Raw genomic sequence first — 21019 nt, forward strand, 5'->3', positions numbered from 1 at the left:
GGCTGCTCTGCTCAGAGACATGCACATGCAATGTGCGCATGATTGTGCAACAGTACATTGATCAATCCGTGCGCACAGTTTAGCAATCTGTAAAAGTTGAAGTTTTTGTTAATAAAACATGAACTATTTATGGAATGACTGGAGATATATAATAATATTAATAATGGATTAGATTTATGTGTCAATTATTCATTCACTCATCATTTATACTTGGTGATGACAGAGGCGTGGTTGCCAGTTCGCGCCTACAGTCCCTCTGACAATTCACACACCAGTGGAGCCACACTGGAGGCAAGGGGGGTGAAGTGTCTTGCCCAAGGACACAGCCACAGTTGACTGAAGATGCAGGAATTGAACCGCCGACCCTTTGATCATTGGATGACCTGCTCAACCACCTGAGCCACTGCCGCCCAAGACATAAATGTGCTGTTAATTACATACATTTTTTACATTGACGTCTCTGAGCTTGACAGTTCCCACTCTGCACTGATGTAATCTTCTCCTCCAGATTAAAAAATGTGCAGTCAATCACTTAATCAAACGTTTATCAAAAAATATGAATAATCTTAAAATAACTGAATTCCGATATCTCCTAATGAAATATGTCTTCTGCTTTATTTCAATCACTAATTCAAGTAAATTGCTCTTTTTATATATTTGACATTTGGCCATTCCTCCTCTATGCCTGTCCTTATGTTTAAGTACTAGACTCGTTTTTTAACCATTTCCTTTCATGAGGATCACCACACAAAATTATCTGTGGTATGTAAGATGTTCTACACCAGACGCTCTTTCTGAGGCAGCCTTGTCAAGACTCGAACCCATGAGCTGCTGACTGTTGTCAGCTCAGGACTCACTGCTCCAAAGCTCTTTAGAACACTCCGTCAACTGGTATCAGCATTCTTTGATTACATTGTTTAATGACTTCATGACTTAGTATTAGTATTTTGCAGCTTTTGTGAGCAAGCTTGTCCTTTGTTATTGACTGCAGCAAGTCAGAGTCATGTTCTAGTTACATTATTGGAAACAGCTGCCTGACTAAACTCAATGGGTGTGACACAAGTTAAGTCATTTGAAATAAAATGTTGCTCCTTTTGAACTTCGGTTTTCTTTTATAACGAATGAATGTAGGACTATAATAATGTGTTCGTCAATTTATACTTAATAGACCACATAAATGGGAAAGTCTATTTATTTGTTTGTTTAGTTGTTGTTAACACATCTTTATCCCACCATAAAGCCTGTTTATCATACCATGCTGAGCAGAATGGCTCATTTTAGCTGCAGGCACGTTAAAAGCTAAAGTCTCAACTTGTAAATGTAATTTATTCTGACCCACTCAGGGTTTTAATTCAGAGCAAAAGTGCAGGCAGAAAGCCAGACAATATAAACCCATTATATTGGAAAATGACTTTACAAAGCCTTTTATTACTAGAGACTTGGAGCATTTTACTGTAGGCTGCCTTTGTGTAAAAAAGGAAAACAGGTGGAAAGTACGAAGCCCTGGACAAGATATAAAAATAATAGTTACCTCAAATTATTAGTTTGTGGCCATAAATTACTATATTGTGCATACAAATTAAAATTATGTGGCCATAGTTTAGTAGTTAGTGCACACAATTAGTAGTTTGTAGCCAAAATGTAGTATATTATTTGAATTTGTTGTAACAAAATAGCATTTTGTTCGCACAAATTAACATTTTGTTCGCACAAATTAACATTTTGTTCGCACAAATTAACATTTGTGGACACAAATTAGTATATTGTATATTGTTTTGTATATAATATATACAAAAGAATAAATATATATTTCTTTGCAGATAAAAGAGAGGATATCCCAGACAGGAGGCTTCAACAACACAAGCTGTATATTTCTAGTTAACTGGCCCTACGCCCTGGTCTGCTCGGCTGTGGCCTTCTACGTGCCTTTGGTCCTCATGGTCCTCGCCTATCAGCGCATCTATGTCACCGCCATGACACATGTCCGACAGATTGAGACTCTGCAGCGTGCCGGCTCTGCTCCCACCACCGGCACAGATCCAGTTGTCACTGTGAGGACATCCACTTCCTCAGATCCTCTGGATCACTACCGTATTAGATCAACGACAGGCTCCTCATCGTCTGAGTCGGCTTCTGTCGGAAACAGCCGCATGCGCATAGAGACCAAGGCAGCAAAGACGCTGGCAGTGATAATGGGCTGTTTCTGCCTGTGCTGGGCTCCATTTTTCATAACCAACGTGGTGGACCCCTTCATAAACTATTCTGTTCCTGGGCAGCTGTGGACAGCCTGGCTCTGGCTTGGTTACATTAACTCAGGGTTGAACCCCTTCCTGTACGCCTTTCTGAACCGGGCTTTTCGGAGGGCATTCCTGGTGATTCTGTGCTGTGGGAATGAGCAGTACGCGCAGCAGAGGACCCGCTCCCTCAGACTTACCCAGAGACCGTGCTCACCTGCGTCTGCCAACGGCACTTCGATGGCACTCAGGTAAACACACAGCAAAGACACTTTTTGTGCAATTCTTTGGTTTTGTATTTAAATACAATAATGAATACATCAAAGCACAATAATGTTTTAATCTTGATGCAAATTTGTAAAGCTACGTACACTACAGGCATGTGACGTGCGTTCAAGAACACGCTAAATGTGGGTTTTTGAACGTGCATTACGCTTATGGTGTTCACACTGGACAAGCAGGGAGGGGCTTCTTTACTTTTTTCTTTCTTGTTTGCTTGTTAACTAGCCCATGTCCACCACATACAGTAGAAAGAGGCTTTGAGTGAAATGTCGACGCGGTGCAAATCTTGTGAATCTTGCTCCAGGCTTTTTCTTTCACAGCTCTATTGCGAAATACGAAATACTTGGTGTCAAAGAATTCTGGAATTCCAAATTGCAATTATTAATTCATCATCTATGATTAATTTTTAAAAGATTGGCACTTCTGTGAACTAAAGGGGACACCATCTATATGACACTGCGAAATCAAGGTCTCTGATTGGTCAAAGTTTGACCTGTTATATCTTTTAAAGTGCGCTCAATGGCTGCGTGCTTTATACATAAAGCTCATAAACAGTTTTTAAAATGTACTTAGCTACATGTGAACGCGAGAGTTTTAAATGCGAAATCCTGAAATCCGTGTTTACATAGACTTTTCATTGAAAGTGCACTTAATTGCACGTTGGCGAGGGCAGCGTGAACATAACTTAAAAGCTAAATGAGCAGTGAGGATGATTACTGTAGAAATAAAGGTATGTTCAGTCTCATAAAACAGCTAATGCCATATAAGTGGAAGTGCTGCCCAGACCAATCGTCTTTATCAAAATGACACAGTTCTGCAGCCTTTTATCTTAGACCTCAGTACAAAAACCCCTTGATTTGACTGTAAACAACAGCAACTGCATGTGCTATAATGTGGGAGTACCTGGGTCTGCTAAAGTGAGCATCTGCATGTGGGTGTCTTTAAAGAAAGAATATCTTCAGGTGGGAATTAAGGAGGATTTGCCTCATCGTTCAGACATAGATAGATTCATGTCTGTCTCCTGGCTGCATAATACCGTGAGCTGCCTTTGTCTTAATTTATCTATTGGATTTTAAGACAAATTTAACTGAAAAAAAGTCCAAACTCAGCAGTTTAAAACCGTACAGTTGAATTTAATAAAAGATCTGCATTTACGACATTTTGAGTGAATTTCTAAAACAATTACAGCAGGCTGTTGATTTTATAAGCTTTAGTTTCATGCACCCCTGGGTTGACCTGTACAGAGGGTTTTGGGTTGTCCGGGCTCATAGAGGTTTATAGAGAGCAGGAGCTGCATCTCAAGGGGAGCTCAGGTGTGTCTTACAGTTCTCTTGTGGCTCATGCGGTTACCTAAAGGGACATCACGAAAATGGAACAAAGGAATGTAAGTTACATGCACTTAAAACACAAGGTGCGAGTACCTGCTCCTTAATGACTGTGTGCAATTGCTGCCCAGATGTCCACCTAAACTGATCATCAATTGTCTAATTTCCTAATTTTTTGACAGTCAGGCTGTGCGTAAGAAATGTGCCCTTGTTATCTGAACTGCACCAAAGGGCTCCTTGCTCAGTCCACAGGGTTTGGGGGTTAAATCCATCTGATATGCTAGCGTCTCACCTACCTTGCCCTTTCTTGACTTTGCGTGTTGTTTAAGTGTTTTTGCTATGGCGTTTTGTTTCCAGAATGCCTGTCAAAAGACGTGCAAGAACATTTTTGCACTACAAGCTTGCAGGGCGATTTATGATCTTGATATTTTGTCCAGGTCACCTAAACAAGTTTACCCATTTTTTGCCTGGAGACAGCCTGTTTCCACCCAGCAGCAGGACTTTGCTGATGGTGGGGATTTAGTCGAGGGCTGTGTTTTTGTTCTGCTCCTCCAACGTGGGAGGACGGTGAAGGAGGAGGCCTTGCTGTTTTCACTGCTGTAGAGGATAAAGCACATTTCCAACACAAGGTCACACACAAGATAAAATAAAGATGTATTTTGCTTGACAACAGACGTATCCGTGCAGACATATATAAATGTGTTGAATCTATATACATGTGACACCAAGGACATATATTTTGCCGTATGTGTGTATGTACAGTATATACTGTGTATTTAAAAAAAGGGTAGAGGATGATCTGTCTTGAAAACACATTCAAGGTGTCCTCCAAAGAAGAAAATGATTACCTTACACCGACAAAGACATACCATTGAAGAAGACCTCACAGTATAGGTGGACGGTGGCTGGAAGCCTCCGTTCACACCGGGCTCTGCAACATCAAGTGATTACTTCAAGTGACTACTTTCAATAAAAAAAAATATATAAACACGCACCAACCAGAATTTCAGTTAAGTAAACAGTTAAAATAACAAAAGAAGGAGAAGCCCCTCTCTGCCACTCCCTGCTGTCCGCCGTGTGAACATAACCGACTGAATGGCGTTCATGAAACCACGTATAGCGTGTTCTTGAACACACCACATGCGCCCAGTGTATAGTTATCTTCAGTAAACGCATATACATGCGCGTTTGGGTTTCCATGTTCAAAACTCTTGCTCTCACTCCTCACTACACAAGTTTTTAGGACCGTTTTTGAGCTCTACATACAAAACATGCGGCCATTAAACGCACTTTGAAAGTTGAACCAGGTCAAACTTTGACTAATCAGGACCTGGGTTTGGTAGTGACAGTTCATGGAAATACAAACCATTTGAAAATTGATTACGAAGGATAAATTAATAACTGCAGTTTGTGCCCGGCAGCAATTATATGACACTAAGTCTTTCATTCATCTGAAAAGAGCTGTGAAAGAAAAAGCCTGGAGCAAGATTCACGAGACTTGCACCGCTTTGACATTTCAGACCATGCCTCTTTCTACTTTAGGTACAAAGGCTAGTATCAGGTAGCGACAGTCCACTGAGAGCATTTGCTAAGCACGAGTTCTAGTTGGAGTTGGAGCTAAGGATGAGGCAGAAGCTTGGTTTAACATTGCGCTTCCAAAAAGAAAACTACAGCAAATCAGAGCTTAGATTAATGCATTGTGTCTCATCATGAATTTCTTTTACATAGGAAGCAGAAAGGCAAAAACACCGTTGACTCCAATCTGATCTCCTAAGATCTGTGTCCGACAGAAAACAGATACAATCAGATTACAGCTGACAGAAAGAAAGTCAAAATACTGGAAACAACTTTTCACGTCCTTTTTTTCCCAGAAAATCCTTGTCCTTTAAGAAAAGTTTTGAGTGGATTCTGTGTGTTGTAGCTTTTTACTTTTATTTATTTTTTAGCCCTGCCATAATTTTTAGCAAACATTTAGTGACGTGACATTTGACCCAGTCAGTTTGTAATAACTGGGGCTGTATGTGTTTCTGTCTGTTCTTCCTCAAAATATGACATATAGGACTGTTTAGATTTTCCTCACATTCAGCCTTTTTTATTTCCTATCTGCTCTCTTAATGTAACGTCAAATAAAAAAGTTAACTTATATTGCATAACTAAGATTACAGACCAAAAACAAAACTTTTTTAACTGGTAAGAGGAAAAGATTTAAAATGTCTTAATATTATAATGCTAGAGAATGGCACAGACTAAAACATCCAAACTGTAAAAAAATTTGAGCCACAGCACAGGGGGGGTCAGAGAAATGACAAAAAAATTATTATAAAAAACATTTTTCTACAAAGCAAAAAGAGAAAATTGAGGAATGAGAAACAGGGAGAAAAAAAGAAGATGAGAAGATAAAGAGAAGACAGAAAATTTAAAGATTGTTTATGCATATATAAATGATGTAAACATGATATGACCTAAAAACGTGAGATAAAAGATGATCTTTTTCAACTAATCATTTGTTATTATATATTTATCTATTGATCAATTTCTGAACAATACATAAACTAAGACATCCTCTGACTTTATCATCATCCTAATTAAATCCTGCCTTTCTCCACTGCTTGAACTGTGGCTGCACAGGCTTTAGCCCCCTGGGCTAAACCATGTGCTGGAAGGAGGTCACATTTGAAAAAGAGAATGTTTTAGCCAAGCAGACACTTAGTTTAGAGAGACTGCCCTGCAGAACGTAAACAGTCCAGTCTATGATTTATGATGAGACTTGCATAATTTATGTTTGTTTGATTGAAACCTCAGAGGCTCCTGAAGCTTCTCTGAGGGTTTTTCTGAAGCCCACCATCTTTTTTTTCTTTGCTTTCTTTGAACACAGTGTGACGTGCCATTATCTTGTTCTGTTTTCTCATCAGCTACTCGTTTATCACATTTCAGTCAATTCATCTGTTCACAGATATTACAATAAACGGAATCTGTTTTGTTAAAAAAGAAAAGCAAAGAAAAGTATGTTTAAAGCAAATTTGGTTTATGTCTGGTTTGAACTTGTTGAATCACGTCACTGCACCTATTTAAAGCCTCATAGTATCCTTCTCCATTTTAAAAACTGATAACTTTTTATTACCTTAAACCTAGTTCTATATTGAATCAACCTTTAAACATGGACTGAAATAGTGTCTATAAATATTGACTGTGTTTTTTTACTGTCCCACTTTTAAAGAAGACACTCCACCCTCCTTCAGTACCCAGTTTGTCTTGGTTACATAAGACAAACCTAAAGGTACTCAATCAACGATTCAAGAGTCTGGAGGTCTATTCAAGAATGATTGTTTTTTTTTTGTATGACTTTATCACCCACTCATATAAGTTTGTCCCACTTTTTTTATTTCAAACATTGTTTTAGTTTTGTTAAGATCGGAGGTATTTATTTATGTCCAGCTCTTGGAACAGAGCAACCCTATATATAGACTCTTCACTTACTGAGAGCTCTCTGTTTGCATGCTCTCCCGCTAGCTTACAGCCCATCACACCCCCAACCTAACATTACTGTGCAATAAAAATGCCAAGCAATATTGGAGCTATCCAGTAGCACAGTTTTGAGCCAGATGCCAGCTCAGACGAGGAAAACAAAGACGTTGATGGATCTATTCATCTACAAGTGGATGCATCAGAATGGAGCGGAGCAGGGACCTCATGGCCCGCCCCTGATAGTTTCTACGTCACAAATATTGACTACTCCTGATGTGTGGCCCTCGGTGAAAATGAGTTTGACACCCCTGATCTAAACTTTTGATTCAGGTAATCAACAGGAGCTAGAGCAGGGATATTTGTCAGTAGGACATTTGCCCCAGAGGCCTGGGATTGTCTGTCTTGTGATAAGGTTTTTGAATTGAAAGGTTTAAATAGATCCCAATTAATTATGGATTGAAATTGTGACAATTGTGTTTTATTCTGTTCAGATGCAACCTGATTGTTGTTCAAAGATAATCTAGAACCATAACAGAAGATAAAGAAGCTTTCAGATCTTTTCCATCTTCCTCTGTAGGTAGCTTGCACACCTGAAAAAGTTCTTGAAATTGTTAGTTAGTTGTTAGTACAAATGACTGTCCTCTTGGTGCAGTCATTGACTAATGAACTTTAACCTTAAATAAGACTTGGCCAACCCAAAGCCTGAGTCACAGTTCTGCGGTTTTCTTGTTGGCTTTTTTTGGTTGTTTCTCTGAAAATCTTGTGGTCCAAGAGTGAGGTGAGCTCAGTGACCCCTCCTAGAAAGTTTCAAAACTTTCTAAGAATGTTTGACACTTGTGAATGATCAACCCCAATGGAGAGAAATGGACACCAAATGATTTGGAAGTTTCTATATCACCCTTTCCGGATGGAGATAATTACACATTTTTGCTGTTGCTAATTTGTTTAAACCTATTAATCTTCTGTGAATGCTTGTTCTATATAAAGCATCTGGCTACTAGTTATCACCATCTCATTTTTATAATTTGTATAATTTTAAACCATCCAAACAGATTTTGTGAAATTAAATCAAGATAAACATCTAAAGCTTTTTGGGTATAAATAAACAAACTGTTCAGACTTTGACAAGATGTGTTCAGGACCCTCTAGAAGCTTGTAGGGGGTTGGTTGTCTTTGGACCATCTTAAACCATAATATCAAAACCCAAATACCAAACCTGTCTTGTTTCCTCCTCAGTCATTTAACCATCTAAGTGAAATGGCTGTATTAAATTTAAATACATTTGTGGTTAAATGTGTTTTATGGATCATAATTAATTAAATAGTTTCTGTCCTTTTGAGGAAAAGACTCCATGATTTTACATTAAGATCAAGAGATGGAAAAGGAATGAAAAAAAAATTAAGCAGGGAGATTCTCTACACATAAAAATTGACCATAACAGAGTATTGTATGTATTAATAAAGGAACCCATTGTTTGTTCTTTTTTTAAATAACAGAAGTACCTTTCTATAAAGTGACATGCAAGTAATAGATTTTGAGAAGTAAATACAAGTTTTGTTTTTTTCTAGCTTCCTCTAAAAGAGACAATTAAACCAGATTACGACAGGAATGGCAAACAAACAGTGTGTGCTCGTGATTAACAAATTTTGACTAGATGGAAACAATTTTCAGATATTTTCAAATTAGTTAATCTACTGAATGCCATATGTTTTGTCTAAAGTTAAAACCAAATTTCCTTTTAGATTGTTGTAATGCAGTTGCCTCTCATAGGTTAAGGAGCTACCAACTGCAAAAATGTTACGTTGTGACTGCTGCAAAAAAAGACATATAATGTGACAATATCGGTTTCAAAGGATATAAAGGTTTATACAAGCTTAGTTGTCGAGAGGTTGAGTGTCTGCCCAATATGGGTTCAAATCCAACAGCTGCTTCAAGTTGGAAAAATGGGAAGTAATGCCTCCCTGCTGGATACCCAGCAGTAGGTGTTAAAGAATTAACTGGTTTTTGAGTGCAACCATGACAGCTGCTCGCCTCATCCTTCCTCCACCTCATCCTCATCCTTAATGTTCTGCAGTAGGAATAGCAGAGGCAGAGGGTGAAGCTCCCAGTTAACCAGTCAAACTACATCCCTATCCTCACTAAAACCAATGAGCTGGGGGATGTCAATGAAATATAAAAAGGGTCACTTGAGTCTCCCTGGAAGATTCTGCTCCTTCATGAAGAGAGTACAGTCTACTCTTCCATATCAGGAGTCAGTTCAGGTGTTTTTTACATCATGCTATATCTAAACTTGCAGCCAGACTGCCTCCCTGTGAGGCAGTGTGGCTATGTCTAACCTGGAAGATGACGTGAGGCAGACCAAGGCACCAGATCCTCTCAGAGAAGCTGAAGAATGGATGGATGGATGGATGGATGGATGGATGGATGGGTGGGTGGGTGGGTGGGTGGGTGGATGGAAATGAGTCAAAATTGTGTTAGAATTTAGGAATCCTTCTGCAGGTTTGAAAGCTTTTCTGCAGATTAGCTTGAGCTGAGCTGCATGGACTTTAAACACTGTAGAATATCTGTACCCATGTGAATTAGATTAGGGGCAGGGCTAAAGATTATTTTTATTTCACGTCTTTCTTGTCCATCTGCATTGTGTTTGTTTAGTAAAGCATATCAGAAAACAACAGGCTGTAAAGTCACACGTTCTTTTTTGTTTGCTCAATCTTCACTCTAAGAAATGTAGAATTCCCAAGTTCCTCTCTGCTTCTTGATGCCATTCAGACTTCTCAACTTTACAATGCAGTTGTATTTCATGGCTGCACACAGACAGCTTGGCTAATCTTTAACTTTTGAGCTTGTTGTAGCTGCAGGTAGATCACATACTTTGCATTTCTCAGTCTGCCCAAAAGGGTGCAAAACAGATGAGAGACAGGCTCACCTTAAATCTGACTCAAATGCAGGCGGTGAGCCTGTGCTTTCAGAGCAGCTGATATTTAATATGAGTTTGAGGTTCTGGCATCCTCTGGATTTGTTCATTCATTACACGTTTTCCTCACTCTGATCATATGTTTTTGCTTAGAATGTGATCTAAAGAAAAACCTCCCCCCAAGGAGGAAGAATATATAAAGTCATTTAACTCAACCTGAGTTGTTTCCTTAGAAATTGGTTGTTGAGTTCAACTTCAGCAGATCTTTCTGTGGGCCAAACTGAACATTACTTTACTGCCCCCTGTTGCTTTATGAGTCATAAACCTTCTTGTCATTCTCTGCTGTGTGCATGGGTGTCAAATCACTCAGCTCTCAACAGCTTGATTAATAGCAGGAGACAATCGATCTGTTCATTTGCTTTTTCACTTGGTTTTCAACGTTTTTGTGGGGTGTAGGCGGAGAAGGGGGTGAAGTCGTGACTTCTTTTTTTGGTCACTTAAGTGTCAAGATAGATATCCATGGAACGGGACATGCATGATGCAGTGTATATGATGTTCAAAGGGTTATAGTGTTTTTCTTAGCTGTACTTTGCATTCATTCTGGGGTTTGATGAGAGCGTTTTGCTGCTTGATGATGGAAAAAAAGTAAAGCAGGGGTGTCAAACTCCTGGCCTCGGGGGCTGGCCTCCTCCTGGTTTTCCAGGAATCTTGCCCTATTGCCTTAACACACCTGGATCAGGTGTGTTAAGTCAATAAGGAGCTTCAATGGCAGGTTGGTTGGAAAACATGTTGGACGCCGGCCCTCAAGGCCTGGATTCTGACACTCCTGGAGTAAAGGTTATTTCTATCTTCATGTCTCTCTCTTACAGTACGGTACTTAAAAGGTATTTAAGTGGTAATTATATGATACTTTTGTTGCACCTACTGTGTTCTTATCTTGTATTTGTGTGGTACTATATAGTTCATACTTACATGGTACTACATGGGTTTTTACTAGAGGTGTAACAACTATTTGAATTAATCAATGAATCAATTTATATTCTTACAATCCAACCAGACCCATCTGTAGTGGGTGGTAGTTTATAGTGTTTGTGGTTTCATTGGGACCTCATAATTCCCAAAGTCATATAAGAAAGTATTTAGTGTGTATGCGTTTAATTTGAACTTTGTTGTGTTTTAGTTTTATTGTTGTTTTTTATCTTAATATCTACTCTGAGGTGTGTAATCTCAACTTTTTGTTACGATGGATCAGGATGACCAAGAAACAGGACAGAACAGACATGGCTGAGTGAAGGATTTGTAATTTTAATAATAAATGGTGCCATTGCAGGTGGAAAACAGATCAAAATAGACAAAAAAAAAAAAACTCAAAAACGAACATATCTAAACAACACTGACCACAGTGTTGAGAAGTGATAGCCATAAGAAACTGAACTAAAAAGACACTCCAACACCAGGGACTGAAACAGCACCATTTCATGGAGAACACAGGTGAGTGACCTCCAGGAGAAACCACAACCTATCCACACAGAAACCAAATGAGAGCAAAACTAAACAAAAACGGACAGACTTGTCACACTTTTGTTTAGGCCAACAATTTTCATTTTAAGAGCCTATTTCATGTTATTCCTAAGCCTTTTATAGCAGCATGTCTACGTTTTGCCCACAAAAAAAACTTAAACAAGATGGATGTGCATATTGTGCATATTAAAGGAAAGCATTCAGCCAATCACCACTAGCTTCACAGAGAAAGTAAGTGTGTGCGTTAGCTTGGGAGCTAACACACACGTGTTAACACAACCCTTTCCAGTGCAGACTCTTCCTGGAAGGGGCTGTTCTCATTTGTCTACACGTCACAATGTGACAACCCGCTCGTTTTCCTGGATTAGGGGCTGGTGTTCTGAGAAGTGCATGAATGGATCAAAATACCGCTTTGGGTTTTTTATTTGTAAGATGTGAACATTATAATACACTTGAAAGTTCAAAAAATTGATTTTGAGTGGTATAGGCCCTTTAAACTATTGGATCACTTAAGCATTTTTTAATAGTATTTTTTTCTCTATTGTTTTGTTACCCTGATATTTTACATTTAAAAAATATATTTTCTAGTGCAAATATTGCATTTCCACACAAGCACACTTTGGCAAATGTACTTTAATCTAGAAAATGACCTTTTATACAGTTATTTATGCTTTCCCAGAGTTGGACTTATTATTGAATTTTTCTTCAAAGATAACATCAGTATATACGTTGTTTTGTCTTTTCCAGTTTAGGTTTTTTTTTTTCTTCTAAATATCATTTCAGCTTTAAAAGAAAAAACATTTACTTTATGTTTCTCTTGGTATAAAAATGAAAAATGTTTTATTTTAATCCACAAATAAAAATAGATCTAAGTTCCTCCTCTGATGGAAGTAAAGCAGTTAACAGGTTAATGGATTGAAGAACAGCAGAGTAGATTGTTTATTTTTTGTAATAAACAGTTTGAGCGCTTCATTTGGCATTGCTTTTTATCGTCTCTGCTGTGTGTTAGAGTGAGTGGGGTGGGATTTGGATCCTTTAAAAAAGTTGGTACCTGGTTGGTTCTGTTAAGATGCAGACTTGACTGTTTCCATGTTTCCAACAAACCAACTCTAAAAAGAAAAACAGCTATAATCTTATGCTTGATAGAAACATTGGCTTTGATGCGTTCAGCTTTATTCACACACGGTCTGGAAGCAGCCATGCATTATCAGCTCCTCCATCTCTGAGCAGGAAGCGGGTTGGTTCAACTTCAGTGCAGCGGCAGAGGATCAGGTTGGAACTTAAGAAAGATGAAATCACTCTCAGTCTGAAGGAAAACACGCTCATTTCCGAAACAGGAGTGTTTTTTTTATTTATGCAGGAGCTTTTATGTGTGACTGCAGTCATGCTAACCTTCGGTTTACACAAAGTCTGTATCAAGATCCCTCACAAATGAACACTTTCCAGTAAGCGGTCTAGATAAAAAATGAATAAAATGTGAGGGGCTGTAAGCCAGCGGAGTGAATGCAAACAGATGGACGTCGCGATGGGGACAGGCTTAATCCGCACAACAGTCCTGCCACCAAAGTTTCTAATGAACTTCTGCCGCTCTGAAGAAACTAGGTCCTAGAAAACGACACAGGCTTTTATATTTTGGTTAAAAACTTCAGCCTTTAAAATTTTTGAATACAAAATTTAAAGACTGAAGTGATTGAATCATAAAATCAAGATTAAAAGGGGTGCCCATAATGTTCAAATTAAACATGCCATTTCTGTCTACTATAGGATCTCTTGATATAATATCAGGTCAGTGGAAAATCTGTTTATTTGTCCTCAGTAACAACAAAAAAATACACCAGCATGAGAACCATGAAAGCACAGACACCCAGGAGATTGCAGTATTCAGTCCAGAACTTGTGCTGTCCCAGAAACATAGAAACGAATTAAAGTTACTCATTTACATTTTTTTGTAGTTTGTTTTCCTTTCTTAGTGCTGCCTAATGACTTTTAAGCTTGTTGTTCTATTTTGTCGTTTGAAAACTGCAATATTTAGGGTTGTATGAATGTTTGCAGTCAGTTTTTGCGGTTTGAACTTTGAAAGAATTGTGACAGAGTAGCTAGGTAGGTGGACTGATTTATTTTGGTGTTTATTTTTGAAATCAGAAAAATAAAAAATGTAAATACGTTTTAATAAATGCCAGACTTTTGATTATCTATGAGGTTTGTGTTAATCAAAATGTGCAGGCTAGTCCTTAAAAGAGTAGTGTGGCTAGCACATATGTCATGTGCGAGGAGCCCAGACAAAAGACAGGAAGTGACATTGTTTATAAGACTGAAAGATTCATTTGAGAGTTTTTATTTTATTTTACTATCCTTTGAGTGAATGAGCGTCGGTCAGTGTAATCTCTGTTTCTTGTCTCTTCAGTCACAGTGAACATGGAATCAAACTCTTGCTGGTTCAGAAGCAGTGTGTTTGTTCCAGGAAGAGCTGAGGCCTTTCTGGCTCTAACTGTGTTAGAGATCACTATCATTTCACTCTCCTAGCAGATATATTTCTATCAAACTCGGAAGCCTTGTATCTGTGAATGTGCGAGAGAATCAACTCATGGACACTAATGCATAATTTGAAATGCATGAAGAGTTTTTTTCTTCCTAAAATTCACTTTTTGTTCTAAAAATTCATTTTTCAGTAGACATTACACAGTGTTTTCTAGAGTATTGTCACAGAAGCTAAAGAATGCATAATAAAGAAGAAAAGATCACACATTAGTAGCTCTGGAGCAGGGGTGCTTATTACGTTGATAGGATGTGACGGTAGATCGCGGTCCATCAGACATAAATATACAAAAAGTAGTGAGAGAGAGAGAGAGAGAGAGAGAGAGAGAGAGAGAGACACGGATAGATAGATAGATAGATAGATAGATAGATAGATAGATAGATAGATAGATAGATAGATAGATAGATAGATAGATAGATAGATAGATAGATAGATAGATAGATAGATAGATAGATAGATAGATAGATAGATAGATAGATAGATAGATAGATAGATAGATAGATAGATAGATAGATAGATAGATAGATAGATAGATAGATAGATAGATAGATAGATAGATAGATAGATAGATAGATAGATAGATAGATAGATAAAACGCCTCTCTCACCCTTTTGCGGGTGGTTTCTCACCAAAGGCCTGGGAGCTTGATGGTCCAGCTTCTCACCTCAAAAGTAGCTCGCACTGCAAGAAAGTGTGGGCACCCTTTGAGCAAATCGCCAAGCCGGGGCGTAATGGTGCGTTCTCTTTTTAGTGTGTGTCAAATTCGCATCTACTGCCTCTTTTGGGGTGCGTCAATTTTGATCCTTAATGTTTGTGCAAAAATGTTTATAAACTACAAAACCCCATCCATGTGGGAGGAGCTACCATCAAGTAGCTACATGGAAGCATTGACTTTACAGTATATCTCATGTACAATGTATAGAAGACAATGATGACATTGAGAAATCAAATTTATATTTTGAAGAGCTCTACAAAAGCATCAATAAGCATGTGTTGATGTCTGCGTTCATGAGATCTTTTATTCCTTCTTTTTTTACACTAATCTTTACCTTCTACTGCAGGAGCTGCGTCTGATAGATGGCGATTTTCCCAGTTTGATGACTTGCTGTCCCTGTTTGAGGAAGCAAAAAAGAAAAACAAAAATTATTACTATATTACTATATCTAAAAATATCCTAAAGTTCAGGAGGAGAACAATCAGATTTTCCTCCCTGTGAGTTTTGGTTGGTGCTCTTCTGTGTTGCTGTCAGGAGCAAATACTGATATACACATTAAAGTGCCCTCTAGTGGTTGTAGCAGGAAACAACCACCAAGGGCAACTGTTTGTTGGTGGAAAAAAAAATCACTACTTAACCACTATTTATTTTTCTAAAAATCATATAACTCGCACCTGAGTATATATTGCACCCCTGGCCAGACTATGCACAAAAATCATGACTTATGCTCAAAAAAATACATTTAAAAAGGTAATTGCTTGAATTCTGGGTTGTTTGGAAATAAAATGGGGAAGTGCGGCCTCCTTTGTGTGATTTTGCTCAACAACTTAAAATCTCCAAATGTACAGCATTCTGGTCACACGCTGTCTTGCTATGTTCAGCTAAACGCTGGCATGTTATCCTGCTGAGCTGCTGCTCCACTTTCTTGTGGGAAAGCACATCTCCTCTTTTTTTCCCATAAACTTACCATCCTGGCTGCCTCTGCTCTGAAAGTGAGGAGATAAGAGGGAAATCTGATTATGTAAAGTCCCTCAAAGATATCAGGCCAAAATTAAAGGAACACAAACCCATCCTCTATCTGCTGTTGATCTCCATGAAGGTCACGCTACTTCAGATGATGCTTTGTACTCATGTAGCTTCAATTAGAAAGGGGACCCTCCTGTTGACTTACAAAAATAAGAATAATTGCATACGGAATGTTAACTATTTAAATGATTCATTAGTCAAGTAAAGCTTAGTGAATTTCTCAAGGTCTTTACATCTCAAAGTAGTAAACAAAAGCAGACACAATTTGTTTAAACCCCCCCAAAGAAGATAAATTCCTCTTAAAGTAACGATAATCTACTGTTATTGTTGTGCTTTTAGACAAATTGTTGAAAAAGTAAAATGAAGATGTAGCCAGTGGTTAAAGAGAATAACAGTATGGCAGACAAAAGTTTTTACTTTTTTGAGGTTAAAAAAAAATCTGGTTATCTGGTAATGCCTTTTTAAACATCATGTAAAAAAAAAATTGTTCCTTTAAAAAAAATGCAGAAAAATCTTTTAGAGATTGTTCTATATTTACTAAATTTACCACTGGGGAGTTCATAGGTGATAGAATCAAAAACAGTTGGCATAAAGAAAATTTATATTTGCTTAAAGAAAGGTGGGGTAATGAGTCAAATTAACACTTAGCGTATCCCTTGTGCTATCCCAGGCACTTTACCATTGGGAGTTGGGTCATCTAGACCCACTAGACAGTGCTCTGAACCTTTTTTCTTCAATCATTTGTGATCTTCACTGGTGTCCATGGATTACATGAAATCTTTCCACCTTTATCCACCTTTGTCATGGTAGGAAGAACATGTCAATGTAAGGGTGGGGTCATCGTCATCTAAGATAGCACAAGGGTTAAACAGAATAGAAAATACCTCAGAGAAGAAGAATAAAGCCTAAACGCAAGCAAAGAACAGGGAGTTACATGATGCTAATAACAGAGAAAGAGTAAAAATCTGGCTCACACTTAAAGCAGCAGATAAGGAAATTATCAAAAACAGTTCTGCTAAATGAACCAAGGTGTGAACAATTAACACAAAACCTAAAACAGCAGACCTCATCAAAAGATTTACTTCAATTATATTTTTCTGTCTTCATGAAGAATTGTTTTTGAACATGACTGTTTTACCCTGTAAAAGAGAAAAACATTCAGCTGTGTTCCTAAAGTAGAAACTCTCAAACACATTACTGCTGCAGTGAAACTGGGTTGATGAAATTCTTATTTTAAAAAAGTGCAGCACAAAAATGTCAAGACAACAAATTTTTTTTTCTATTTGACAGAAACACTAGAACAACAGTTTAAATAAAAAAGAAAGTACTGATTATGGAAAATTCTCTTTTTTTTAACCTGGTTTTGAATAGTATAAATATTTAACCATAAAGCCTTTTTTATTATTATTATTTCAGTGCTTTGAGACCATTTTATTAATCATCATGAATGTTTTATATTTTAGGCAAATATTATTTGGACTACTTTTAAGTGTTTAAATGTGTACTACTTAGTTTAGACAATTTTGTATTTTATGACAAGAGCTACTGAGAATATTTTGGTATTGATGTCCTGGTGGTTGTCAGATATCCCTACTATATCTAACCTAAATCAGGTTTTCAGGTTGGAAGAAGACAGGGCAGGAAGAAGTAGAAAAAACAGGACACTGGGCCTCAAGGAATGGGATTGAACACCACTGATTGAAATATAAAATACAAAAAAAACTTGAGTCTATATACTGTCCGTGCTTCACAGGAAGTGTACTTAAATGGTATCCATGACTGTGACTCTGCTGTGTCAGAGGGAGGAATTAACGTGGCTGAAGCACAATAATTGAAGTGCTCACCTGTTGTTTCTCTGCAAACACGTGAGGACACTAAGTCAAACTCAAAAGTGGTCATTTTAGTTTATGCTCCAAATCAAAGTGTAAAAACGTATCTTTCACGCCAAGAAAAACAAGCGGAGATCAAAATGTCTGGATGAGCCGAATGTCTGTCCATCTGCAGTTTCAATCACTAAACTGTCTTTGGCAAAAGTTTCCCTGCAGTTTCTTCACAAAATTAATGTTATTTGATTTCATTTAACTTGTGGGAAAGAAACTTCCAAAACTCTTTAAATCTCTTTTATTTCTATAAATGGTTTCCTGTGGGGCTGGGGACTTAACTTGGAATGACTGTTTCCAGGTTTCCAAATGAAACGTCCCAAATTGAAGCCATACGGCCTGCTGAGATAACTGAGGAAGTACAAGCAGTGCGTTTGGATTTATTGTCAGATGATTGCCACAGTTAACATTAATGAGAATTATAAAATGCCGCCCAAAAATGCAAAAAAGGTTACATTGATCAAATTGATCCTTCTTCCTTCTCTAATGTCTCTCTCAATGAAGACTAACTAATTTTGAGGCTTAATCCAATTTCTGTATAAATTCTGTGTAAGAATGTGTTGTTTTTTTTGTCATTGTTCTTCAATTTAACCTTTGTTTACCAAATAAGGATCCATTGTCATCAGAATTGCTTTTTTAAGGGCAAAGAAGCGAGCATACGTCATAAAAACAAAACAATTAGACAATATAAGAAAGACAAGTACAATGAAGCTAAATAAAAAATAATCGATAAACCAAAATAATAATAATAGTAATAATATAGTAGTTAAGAAACAGAAAAGAAATAAATTAGAAGCATAAATTCTGTTTAAAAGACTTGTTTTTTAAGGTATTACAATAAGTTCTATATTTTAATTAGCTTTATCTCAGTTTGAAGTGTAGATTCAAGCAAATCAAAACTCTCACATCCTAGCTTCTGTTTAAAAAAATAAACTGCATTCACTGCTGTCACAGATGACTAACTGTTCAAAAGAAGAAATGACTATCATAATATATAGACAAAAACACCCTTTCTGAGCATCACGATGAACTAAAGAAGTTTATGATTTATTGGGATATCTGAATAAACAAAAATAATGCACACGATCAGTTAGTATTTGTATTTAGATCTTACAGTTATTGTTGTTTTCTGCTGCGGTCCTGTCAGTACTTCAATGGGGAGTTATTGATGAAAGTTTTTGTAAGGAAATATTAGAAGGGCACTTTTTTGCGCAAGATGTAATGTTGTATGATATAGGATACAAGATCATAGAATGTATCTTTTGTGGATAAAAATGCATCTGAGAGTTTTACTAGTGAAAGACTAGTTTCAGAATCAGAGGAAGTGTCTTCTTTGTCAAAAAAATAGTGGAACTTTTTAAAAATGACATCAAAACCTACAATTACACCTGGAGGACTTTATGATCGGATTGTTGCATTTTGGAATAATAGATATAATAATAAATAATGTCAGTCACTTTTAAAGCCTCTGCTTTTATTATGTCAACAAACCCTGATGTCTTCTGTTTTAGATTTAAAGGTGCATTTGATCTAATTTTAGGTTACTTCTATGGAGTGATATTTCTGCCACCACGTTGCACACAAAACTTTCTAGACAGGGACACTCGATTGGTTAGAATCTGGACCAATCAGCAGCTGTTTGATGGCAGCTTGGTCACGTCAAACTGAAATTTAAATCAGCAAAATCAAAGATAGGAAAAAAGTGAAATGACACTCAACGCATGCAAATTTCTTTTTGGCGATGCCAGTGGCAGTCATATCACGCTAAGCAAAATCAAAGATAGGACAAAAGCGAGATTTGAACGCACGCGAAAACATGTGTTTTGCAAACGCAAAAAACGTTTTTGAAAGCAAAAAAAATATCAAAGCAGAATGATAAATTATTGAAAAGCAAATATTTAATATTTTCACCTGCAACTTAGAAAGTTTTGTGTGCAACGTGGTGGCAGAAATATCACTCCATATACTTCATTTTAATTTGTCGTAAATTTGAATTATTTTTAGCTTCAGCCTCAGATTTTCAAACTTTATATGTGATCTACAAAAACATGGACAGGGTTTAATTAGCAAATAAATACTGTGTTTATTTATTTATTTTAAAGACTAAATGATTTATGTTCAAAGGGATTTTTTTTTTCTTATTTTTAGTTGGTTCCTGATATTTTTGTGTGTTTTCTTTCTGACACAATTTGGTCTGGAAGTGCAGGCAGTGTTGAGGAAATTCTGAAGGAAATTCAATTCAATTCAATTCAATTCAATTTTATTTGTATAGCCCAAAATCACAACAACAGTCGTCTCGATGGGCTTCGAAGTAAAACATGAAATCAAAAGGATCACGAATACAAAGAGTTCAATAGAAAAATACTAAAATGAACTAACAAACTGACTAAGCTATACTGGCATCCCTGCCCTTAGACCCCCCTTCGCGGTAAGGAAAAACTCCCAAAAAAACCAATTCCGGAAAAAACGAAGAAACCTCAGGGGTGCCCACATGAAGGAGGGATCCTCCCCCAGGACGGACAGGCGATTTACCAGAAATCTTAGAGAAGAATTAACTTATCTAAATCTACAACAACAATTATATAAAAGTCCAGCAGACGAGCTTCATCCAGCCGTGGTTATCGGGACAGTCAAAGGCGCGAGTCGAGCCGGAGACAGGAACCACAGCCAGGTGTAGGAGCAGGAGCAGAGACAAGGTACTCGGTCAGGTACAGAGCAGAGACGAGCCAGAGATGAGCCAGAGGCAGGATCCACAGCCAGGTGTAGGAGCAGGAGCAAAGGCGAGGTAAACGGTCAGGAACTGGAGCACGGATGAGCCAACTGGAGTCTGGAAGCACTCCCACTCCCCAGGAGGGGAGAGGAAAAGAGGGACAATACATGAATCGCACTGCACCAAACAGAGGCATGGAGAACTAAATGATAAATTATGATCAAGAATAGAGGAGAGGAAGGGTAGAAGTAAAAACAGGAAAGAGGACAGAACCCCAGTGTACCATAGTTACCCCAGCTTCAACTTCTAGCAGCCTTTTAAAAGAAATAGTTATTATTAAGTTTAATTTAAACAAACTAACATTAAGTTAAATAATCTCTGAATACTAACTAGTCTGACAATAAGCCTGTC

General features: G+C 37.6%; 1 protein-coding gene across 2 annotated transcripts in view; it reads left to right on the forward strand.

Annotated features, from left to right (window-relative positions):
• Nucleotides 1–21019, forward strand: part of LOC101158620 (5-hydroxytryptamine receptor 4) — an 83046-nt gene that overhangs the window by 54385 nt on the left and 7642 nt on the right. For both annotated transcript variants that reach the window (XM_011481932.3, XM_020707796.2), the window contains exon 6: nt 1821–2485. In XM_011481932.3, the coding sequence (XP_011480234.1) occupies nt 1821–2485 (665 nt within the window). The remainder of the gene's footprint in view (nt 1–1820; nt 2486–21019) is intronic.

The sequence above is a fragment of the Oryzias latipes genome, chromosome 12 (assembly GCF_002234675.1).
Source record: "Oryzias latipes chromosome 12, ASM223467v1".
In the NCBI taxonomy this organism is placed as follows: domain Eukaryota; kingdom Metazoa; phylum Chordata; class Actinopteri; order Beloniformes; family Adrianichthyidae; genus Oryzias; species Oryzias latipes.